The sequence below is a fragment of the Tachyglossus aculeatus genome, chromosome X4 (genome assembly GCF_015852505.1).
Source record: "Tachyglossus aculeatus isolate mTacAcu1 chromosome X4, mTacAcu1.pri, whole genome shotgun sequence".
Lineage (NCBI taxonomy): Eukaryota > Metazoa > Chordata > Mammalia > Monotremata > Tachyglossidae > Tachyglossus > Tachyglossus aculeatus.
Genome location: NC_052098.1, coordinates 27,033,352 through 27,043,905, shown reverse-complemented (window position 1 = coordinate 27,043,905; position 10,554 = coordinate 27,033,352). Strand labels below are relative to the sequence as shown.

At 39.8% G+C, this 10,554-nt stretch overlaps 1 protein-coding gene across 1 annotated transcript in view; it reads left to right on the top strand.

Moving 5' to 3' along the window:
* Positions 1-257: 257 nt before the first annotated feature.
* Positions 258-10,554, top strand: part of BNC2 (basonuclin 2) — a 362,642-nt gene continuing 352,345 nt past the window's right edge. The window contains exon 1 of the mRNA XM_038769759.1: positions 258-300. Coding sequence (XP_038625687.1) covers positions 259-300 — 42 coding nt within the window. The 5' untranslated portion in view covers position 258. The remainder of the gene's footprint in view (positions 301-10,554) is intronic.

Genomic DNA, 10,554 nt, shown 5'->3' with positions numbered 1-10,554 from the left:
ATCTCCCCCCAGTGCTTAGACCAGTGCTTGGCACATGGTAAGTGCTTAACAAATACCCAATTATTATTAATAATAGAAATAATTCAAATATCACCAGTGTATTTGTTGCACTGTTTTAGTGTGCAGTTCTGGAATTTGGACCTTTGTGTTTCAAAGTTCTTTCTATTGTTTGTTAGCTAGGAACAAAAGAAAAATTCTGTTTGTAGTTGCTGGCAGGCCAGTTATCTGTGATTAGAATGAAAGGAATAAGACAAGGAAATGTGGAAAAGACTGTGTGCTCTGAGGCCGGGTGGTGGGCAGGTATGTGAAAAATGAGGATGATACAAATGCGCTGATGGTTAATGGGAAATCCCTACAGACAGAAATGAAGAGTGAGGCTAAACCAACCACAACAGAAGCTGGCATCCAGACTTTTGAAGCTGGGCTCTGATTTAGAAGACTATCCTCAATAGGCAAGACTTGTGTAATTACTGCAGAGGCAAGTCTCTCATTCTTTACTGCTGTCCCTGTTAATAGGAATTCATAATCTTTTAGGAGGCTTATTTATTCATTTATTTATTTTGCCTCCACTACAAAGGGGAGTTTCCTCCTCTTTTAGATGCCATGATAGTTTTGGTCCCCTTTTCTTGTCAGTAATTAGGAGACAGTCTCAACAGAGTAAGAAAGCCTTGGGACAAAGTGAACATTTGCCTAAAATGCTCCCATGTGAGCAGTGGGCTTGGGTTCATGCTGAAAAGAAGGAAAAAATAAAGCTTTTGTTGGAGAGTGACAGGCAGGCAGCACAAGTAAAGTTTAAGCTAAATCCTTTCATTGATATTGGAAAGTCATAAGCTTTCAGATGTCACTGCCACATTCAACTTGCTCTATGATCTGGAGCTTGTATCTCGATGCGTATGTGTGTACAGTGTAAACATTTTATGAACTGCAGTGTCTGATCCATTGGTCTGTCTGGGCAAGAATGTCCCTTGATACTAAAAAGAACAGCAATCAGGACAGAATTGGTCAATGCGGCATGTCTAATGGTGGGAAGATATTTGAAGGACTCACTATAGACACAATAGACTCTCTAAATAGCCTCTTTGCACCCTGAGTCTTATTGCAAACAGGTTCATTAAGGAGAGACATTCTGACACACAGCATCACAGTAATGAAAGTAGCCCTGTTTTTCTAATATTGTATCTTGCCACTTCAGTTATGCTGCTGGTACAAGATTTCCCTTGTGTTGTTGTATATTTCTCCAGAAAAAGAATCAGTCTTCATAGAATATACAATTATTTTGTACAGGAATCTATAGCTCATACCTAAGATTCAGTCCTCCCTGTTTTTGTGCACTAGTGCAAAAATAATTGGCAAACACATCTTCCAAACCAAAAAATTCCAGCACCTTCAATTTGAAGGAGTTGATGTTGAACTGGAGTTATAATAAACTTTTTTGAAGATGTGTAATGTTCAACAGACATAAAAGAAAGAATATCAGTATAGTTTTCCCAAGAGGTGTAATTTTTTTCTTAGTGTTTTAGCCAACGCTAGTAGAGTAGCAGTTCAAAAAAAAGCAATACAGTATTAAAGGTTTTTGTCTACCACACTTTACATGTAACTACTGAATGATGACTTAAACTGCTGGATTTTCCAATGGTTAGTGTACAGCATGAACATTATGAACAAGGTAAAAAAGGTAATATTGGTTTAAAAGAGGATATGGAAAATTTAATGTGTTCAAGCGGGAACAATGGCATATTAAAAAACCACTCATGACACAGATCTAATAATTCACTTGCCCCTGTAGGACTGGGGTATCAGCTCAGATACCGCCTAGTAGTTTATTTTTATGTACACCCCTGGTCCCTGCTGTATACCCTGTGTATGTGTTCCAGAGAAAAGAAAGAAAATAACCTGTAGGGAAATCAGCTTGGAAACCTTTCATTAAATACATTGTGCTTTGTATCATGTCGTTCACAAAATCTTCAAAAAAGAAAGAAAAAAAACGTTAGCAGCCTAGGTGTGTAAAAAGGTTTATTTTAATTTTCTCATTTGTTTTAAGATTGAGTGGGCTATAGACATATTAGTTAGATTTCATTATTTACCTGTGTCAAATAGATAATTCTATAGGGGAATCATATTTTTTTCCCCATCTTTTTTCATACATCCAAAGAATCTCACCATTTAAATTTGAAGTGCAGCTACTTATAACACATGCTGGCCACCCTAATTCTTTTTGTTGGAGGGAAAAAAAAGGAATTTTATGTTGATGCTTTAATAAAAAAGTGAGAGCTAAATGGTTTGGGGTAAGCTTATCTATCTGATGAGAAGGGGTATGCTTTTAAGGAGAGTGGAGCAAATGCTAAGGTATTCTAGCACAAGAAGCATAGTAAAATGAGGTTACCATGAATGGTGACACCTTTATCAAGTTGAATGTCCTTCAGAGTGAATCTTTGTTTTGCCATTATAGTTCGTGTATTGCTGTTGGTGGGCCGTTAAAATCTGTAAATGTCTTATCACTTTTTATGACTATTCGTGCAGGGAATCACTAGACAACACTATTCTGCCTCTACTTGTAGCTGTCTCTGGGACAAAAGTGAATACATAACTTTAAAACTAAACCTTTGGTGCTCTGTGTGTTTTTTAATAAACTCCCTGGATCACAGACCTTAAAGAGTTCAGTTTGGAGCTCGGATACCTAGGGGTATGTTGTCATTCAGTTCACTGACTGAATACACCGAGTTATATGCCCATCAATGTGGCTGTAACCAATTCAGCCCATCCTTTATCCCATACTTCACCCCTCTTTGACTTCATGCATTATTCAAAAGTTAACCTTTGGGCCAAGGAAGTGTGGCCTGGTAGATGCTGAATTTTAATCCAGGGTAGACTGCCTTACAGAGAGTAGGGTAGAGATGGAGCTGATGTCAGTTCTAGTTTCTAGGGAGTCTTGGAAATGAGAGGTATGACATAGTTGGGAAATTATGGGTGTATACTGCCCCATTCAAACAGGGGCATCCGAATCTGGCCCACCACCTCCTGTTTTCTTCTGACCCACCAAGCATTAGGCTTGACAGCCCGTGACAAACGGCACAGTTGCTCCTGGAAGAATCAAATCAATCCCTGGAGCCATTGTTTCCAGAGGCTTGTTCCAGGAGAAGCGGTTTTAAGTGTAGAGCTATTGCCATTGACAAGTAGTTTCCCCTCTAGGTCCCCATATCTGTTTTCCCCTCTCCCACCCCCCATTTCCACCCCCAGCTAATATATATATATAACACTCTAAATATAGCAGGCACTTATGTGGCCCACTATTAACTGGTGTTTGGTTAGTCGGCCCTCAGGGCAAGCTTTTGGATACCTCTGCATTGAATGTTGTCTAATCTAAAATCAAACCGCATATTCCTAAGGGTAAGCAGTTGAACAGTTGCTAGTAAACTTATTTGCACCCATCAGTGGGGCAATGGTAAAATCTGTAAATACCAGCTTAATTACTGCACTTTATTGCCCATGGTCCCTTCCTGTTTCGCATTTACTTAGACTTCAGTCACTTCATTTGCAAGGTCAAGAAAATGTCTGAGACAGCAGATTCTGTTCTAATTGTTCTTATTGGGGTTTAAAAATACTTTTCAGCTACCTCTCAATGGGCTCTTTTAGCCCATCAATCAATCTTGACTGATCGGTCCCCAAGGTGTTCATTGCCCCCCACCCCCCCATATGTCCAGGCTTATCAGTATAGTAAAACAAGTATCAGAATGTTTCTGACAATAGCTAAGGGGTAAGTTATTTGGGCAGGCCTTAAGATTTGGTCAGATTTGGCAATTCACTTGTGAATTTAACTTTTTGTTATAAAATCTGCATTCCGGGAATCCCTGTCTTTTTCATAACTGGTAGAAACAGATTGGCCCATTAGAATACCAGGAAAATCCAGAGTTCGAGGGTGGGAGAAAAAAAAAAAATCACGATTTTTCCTCAGTAGAATTTCTGGACTGCACCTTAGAGGTCAAGTGGCCACACAATGTAGATAATTATCGCAGCCTGCTCAGAACAGCTAAATAAGCCCACTGTGAGCCCCCGTGGGACAACCTGATCACCTTGTAACCTCCCGAGCGTGTAGAATAGTGCTTTGCACATAGTAAATGCTTAATAAATGCCATTATTATTATTATTACCAGAAATATAAAATTGCAATTCAGGCAATCAAAGAAGTAAAAAGGGATGTATAGGACAAATGCTGACTCTCTTACATGCTGCGGGGGACCCCAACTTACAGTGCAAATAGAAATCTGAGGTATTGGAGGGAAAATTAGCATTTCAAATGAAGCTATAATAATAATGATGATGGTATTTTTTAAACGCTTACTATGTGCCAAACACTGTTCTAAGCGCTGGAGAAGATACAAAGTAGTCAGGTGGTCCCACGTGCGGCTCACAGTCTTAATCCCCATTTTACAGATGAAGTAACTGAGGCCCAGAGAAGTTAAGTGACTTGTCCAAAGTCACACAGCTGACAAGTGGCAGAGTCAGGATTAGACTCCACGACCTCTGACTCCCAAGCCTGTGCTCTTTCCACTAAGCCATACTGCTTCTCTAAGGGTAGATAGAAAGCCGAATGTTGTGCAACTTGTATGGTGCTGGCTCTGCCCAGAACAGGTCTCCTTCTGCTACTGAGCATCTTGCCCCATTTCCTGTACGGGTTTTAATGGGATCTAGGGAGTATGATAATTCTTTTAGGAGTTCTGCCCCGTTATCCAACTTTAAGAGTCCTGCTTATGACTAGTGAGGTGGGCAGCACAGAAGACCTCAGCTGTGATGGCAATGGCAGAGGCCATTGCTGTTGATGCAGTTGCCACCTTGGCTAAGTTGTTATTCCTGGGCTAGTTTTGGAATGGCTGGTGGTTATAATTACCCACAACCTGCTTCAACCCTCTAACTTTTCCCAGGGCCTCCTCTTCCTTGCCTCCCAAATGACTACCATGCCAATTCAAGCTCTTGTCATATCATGATTCAATTATTGCATCAACTTCCTCACTGCTCTCCCCCCTTAGTCGTCGATCCTACATGCTACTGTACAGATTACTTTCCTGACGTAATGCTCGGCACACATCTCTCCATTCCTTAAAAACCTCCAATGGCTACCCATCTCCCTCAGCATCAAGCAGAAACTCCTTTACCATTCGCTTCAAAGCTCTCCACCAGCTCTTTCCATCTTACCTGTCAGTTCTCTGTATCTGTTATCCCCCAGCTTGCACTCTTCACTCCCAAACTCACCTTCTAATATACTTTGCTCTTTCCACTTCTGTTGCCTCTGGTGTACTCTCCCAAGGGCTTAGTACAGTGATTCATGCTTAGTAAATATCATTGAATGATTGATAGGAACTCCAGGAAATTTGAGATGGTCCAGAGGAGAATGGCAAATGATTATAAAGTTGAAAGATATGAATAAAGGAATCAAGATCATTTACCTTGGGGGAGTGACAGCAGAAGTGTGATTTAACTGATTTCAAATCCATGAAGAATTATTAGTAAATGAAAGATGATTACCAGCTCTTTCCTACCTCTGCTGAAAGCAGAATGAGAGGAAATGGATTTATGTTGCTGCAGCAAGTGGGATTTTGGTTAGCAGTGGGAAAATATCTACTGACTTGCAGAGGAGCTGAATTATTGGCAAGGGTTATGGAATACCATTTTCTGGAGCTCTGTATGTTCAGCAAAGATGCACACCAGCCTGTAGCGATTTAGATGTAAAGCCTTTGTCGAGGCAGAGGGATGGACTTGATGAACTGTGGAAATAACGTTCAGTTTTATGATTCTGTGAGTCTCTAATTTTATGCAGTGCTCTTCAGCAGCTGCAGAAGCTTTCTATGCTCAAAGCTGCAGAATGAGCAGCTTTTCCCCCTAAGTTGAAACAAATTAACCTCAATTAAAGGAAATATTGATGGATAGTTACAGAGATAACTATGATATATTACATAGGAAAAAACTACATTAAAAGAACATTAAAGTTGTGACAGAAAACACTAAAAGTGAGGAAATTCACAGTTAAGGGTGAAATGTGATATCGTTTACATCTCTGCTAATATGTAGATATACCAGGACACATTAAGAAATGAGTTAAGAATATGCCCTGTTGTGCTTAGGTATTATTGAAGAAGTAACACTTTTCCATCTTGAGGCATATTCTCTACTTCATAGGCAGAGTTTTAGCTGCCCAACTCTAATTAAGGCACACTCTTTAAATGATTATAGACCAACAGACTATCTGGTGGCCTTTACCTACAGGTTTTACAGGGTTATTATTCTTGCTCTTGATTGAAGTTTCAGTGTTTAATGTAGTTGTTTCCGAGTGATAATTCCAGGAGCATGTTAAACAATCCCTAAGCAGAGTTAAATAATAATTAATATTTATTACTAGGAGTCACTTTGAAGGCAATTTCTTTGTCATTTTAAAGTGCTAGTCAGAGAAGGTGAAAATTGGATAACCATTGCACTCCCTCAACCTCCCAGGGATGAATTTACTGGGCCTTTCCAACTGAAACAGATTGGCAGAGGTGTTTCTTTTTCTGCATCTAACTCCCTGAATTCACGAGCTATTTGCTCAGGGGTAGATCCTGACATTTCCTTTGTGCAATTTAAAGTAAAATATCTTTGTCATTTAAAAGTGTAAATAGTAAGGGGTGCTAATCTTCCAGAGGAACAGAATTTCATTCTAAAATACAACCTCATTTTGAATGCTACAGGAGCAAAGTATGTGACACCAGAAAACTTGGATTTATTTTAAAAAGACAGACAACTCTACCCAAGCCAAGACCTGATTTTAAACTAGAGAAAATTTTTATATCACAGATATATAAATCCCTGAAAATAGGCGCTTGTAATGGAAGTATTAACACAGCCTTGACTATGGTCGTGTTGTGGGGGATGGCCATAATAAATATTTGTATGCATGATGACAATAGGAAAGAGTAGAGATGTAAAATCTTATCTGAGAGCCTGAAAATGCTAAGGTTGGCTAACTTGGCTTTTATGCATTTAACACCTCCTTGCATAATGTTCCATTAATAAAGAAGCATGTAATGTAAAAAAAGAAAAAATGCTCTTTTTATTCTCTCTAATGTTAGAGGCAGGAAATATGAGACACAATTATTGGGGAATGTATACAATAGTTCACTGGTTTTGTGATTTTGAAGGTGAGTATTGTAAAAGAGCTAGTAAGAGGTACATAAAACAAATGAATATCCATCATCAGTGCAAGGTACAACATCATGATTGATGTATTTATGGATAGCTAACCGATATACAAACATCCATTTACTTGTCATGTTATTTTTCCTGCAGGCCCAAGCGTGAGTGACAGTGTGAGGGATTGGGAGAGTTTAAAGACCCCAGTCTTCTGGGATGTCGTATTCCAAGTCCCAGACCACCATGAGACTTCAACTCAGCATACTGTTTCTAGAGTGTAAACTTGTCTCTAGGCTGTAAGCTCATTGTGGTCAGGGACCATGTCTACCAACTCTGTTATGTGTACTATACCATTGATTAATTGATTGATTTGATTAATTGATCAGATTGATTGATCTGGACCGGTCTAGACTTAGAAGCTCAAATGTATGAAGTGGACAGGATAACTGTTGGCTGGTGTAATCTAGGCAGGCCAGTTTAACTTGGACAAATCCAATTCCAGAGCATTTCTGTCCTTTTCTAAAATTGCCACTTCCTGGCTACTAAAACCAGGGCTGCCCTGGCTGAACTGGGGCATAAGGGTAGCCTAGCATATCTATTTGGCTTCCAAATAAAATATTTCCTTGATTACACAGGTTATTTTAAGATATTAAAACAATCAGAAGGCAAAAGTTCATACAGATTTAGTTGTAAAGTAAAAAATAGTTCACTTAATACTAGTGGAGACAGTAGGAAAACTAGGTTATTTTGTATATAAGCTTTGTTCCTAGACTAGAAGAGAAAATCTATAAGCCCTTTTGGAGTTCTAAATAGAATATAAATGTCATGCATCATCATAACAAGTATGCAAACATGTTCTAAAACATTCTATTATATGGAAGCAATTACTGGCAGAGAATGAGCTACACACCCCGTATGTGGGCTGGGGCCAAAAAAATGAAGGTTTCTAAATGGAATTACTTTTGTGTGGGTGGGAAAGAGAGCAAGGTTTACTTTTATTAGGAATCAATCTCAAGCCTTATTTCAGTGCTAACTACCTATTGGTTACTCAAAGAGATTTTTAAAAAGGAATCGCATATTAAGATGATGATGATGATGATTTCCCCATTCTAGTTTTTCACTGAAGAGACTTAATTTTATAACAAGTAATGAAAAGGCATGATAATCAGTAGTATTTACTTAGTGCTCACTCTCTGCAGGTCACTGTATTAAACATATGGGAGAGTACAGTAAAGATGGTAGATCTTATCCCTGTCCACAAACTAGCAAGGGAGATAGACACTAAAAGAAATTATATGCAACAGAGTATAAGGGCTGCCAGAGGAGTGCTTAGGTAACACAGAAGTTCTGAAGTAGCAGAAGTTGGGAAAAGAGGATGGGGAGATGAGAGATTATTCGGAGAAAGCTTCCTGGAGGACATCAGAAGGGGTGTGAAGTTGGGGAAAGCTGTGGTCTGTCAGATATGAAGGGGGAGGGTTTTCTAGCAGAGGAGGAGCAGCATGGCATAGTGGATAGAGCACAGGCGTGGGAATCAGAAGGTCATGGGTTCTAATCCCAGCACTGCCACTTTTCTGCTGTGTGACCTTGGGCAAGTCATTTTACTTCTCTGGGTCTCAGTTACCTCATCTGTAAAATGTGGATTGAGACTGTGAGCCCCACGTGGGATAGGGACTGTGTCCAACCCAGTTTGCTTGTATCCACCCCAGCACTTAACAAAGTGCTTGGCACATACCAAGCACTTACCAAATACCACAAAAAAAAAAAAAGGCCAAGAGGTTGATGGTGGGGGAGATGAGAAGGAGGCACAGTGAGAAATTTAGCTGGAGAAGAACAAAGAGTATGAGCTGGGGTGTAGTAGGAAAGTAGAGTGGATAAGTACTGTTATTATTATTGTTAAATACTTTACCATGTGCCAAGCACTGTATTAATCACTGGGGTAGATGCAAGTCAGACAGAGTCCCTGTCCCACATGGGGTTCACAGTCCAAGTAGGAGGGAGAACAGGTGGCACGCATCTCTCCACTCTTTAAAAAACCACAATGGCTACCGATCTCTCTCAGCATCAAGCAGAATCTCCTTTACCATTGGCTTCAAAGCTCTCCATCAGTTCTCTCCATTTTACCTATCAGTTCTCTGTACCTGTTATTCCCCAGCTCTCGCTCTTCACCACCCCCAATCTCACCTTTTAATGTACTTCACTCTTTACACTTCTACCTCTGTCCTCTTGCTGATTCTGTTTCTCCGGCTTGGACCTCCTCCCACTTTCCCTAGTGGATAAAACATGGGTTTGGAAGCTAGAGGACCTAGGTTATAATCCTACTTCTTCCACTTACCTGCTGTGTGACCTTGAGCAAGTCACTTAACTTCTGTGTGCCTCAGTTTTCTCAATTGTAAAATGGGAATTCAATACCTGTTCTCCCTCCTATTAAACTACCAGCACCATGTGGGACAGGTAATAATAATAATAATGATGGTATTTGTTAAGCGCTTAATATGTGCCTAGCTCTGTTCTAAGTGCTCGGGTAGATACAGGGTAATCAGGTTGTCCCATGTGGGGCTCACGTCTTAATCCCCATTTTACAGATGAGGGAACTGGGGCACAGAGAAGTTAAGTGAGTTGCCCATAGTCACACAGCTGACAAGTGGTGGATCCGGGATTAGAACCCACAACCTCTGACTCCCAAGCCTGTGCTCTTTTCACTAAGCCATGTTCTGGTCTGGTTAACCCAGTGCTTAGAATAGTGTTCGACATAGGAAGCACTTAACAAATATCAGAAAATAACAGGTATAACACAAGCCCTGTGTTAAAGTGGTTCCTGTCTGAAAACTTTTTCAGTTATAACAATTCTAGTATTCTAGTGCCCTTTTTAGGTCAGTATCCTTCCTTTACTAATTTCACTGCTACTGATAGCAAGATAGTTAGTGATGGCTAAAATGCAGCTCCTGGATTCTGAGATTTTTTTTGGTGTGGGGCTGGGGTTGGTCTTCAGAAGCAGTAGAAGATTGCTCTGATAAGTGACCACCTGCCATAGTGTTAATCAGTGAAGTTGATCATTTGATCTTTCCTCAGTGTTTTTCCTTATAATAATAATTGTGGTATTTGTTAAGTGCTTATTATGTGCCAAACATTGTACTCAGTGCTGGGGGGAGATAAAGGATAATCAGATTGGACACAGTCCCTGTCCCACATAGAGCTCAGAATCTAAGTAATGCAGAGTTTACAGGGATGTATTCAAGTCCTCCTAGATCTTTGAGAAGTTTATTAGAGATTTGATGCTATCTAATATTATTTCTTATTGTTTGTCTTCAGAGTAGATGCTTAGTTTTTTGATGATGATGATGATTAAGTCAGGGAATGCCTTGCAGATGAAGTATGCTTTTTCGTTCATTCATTCAA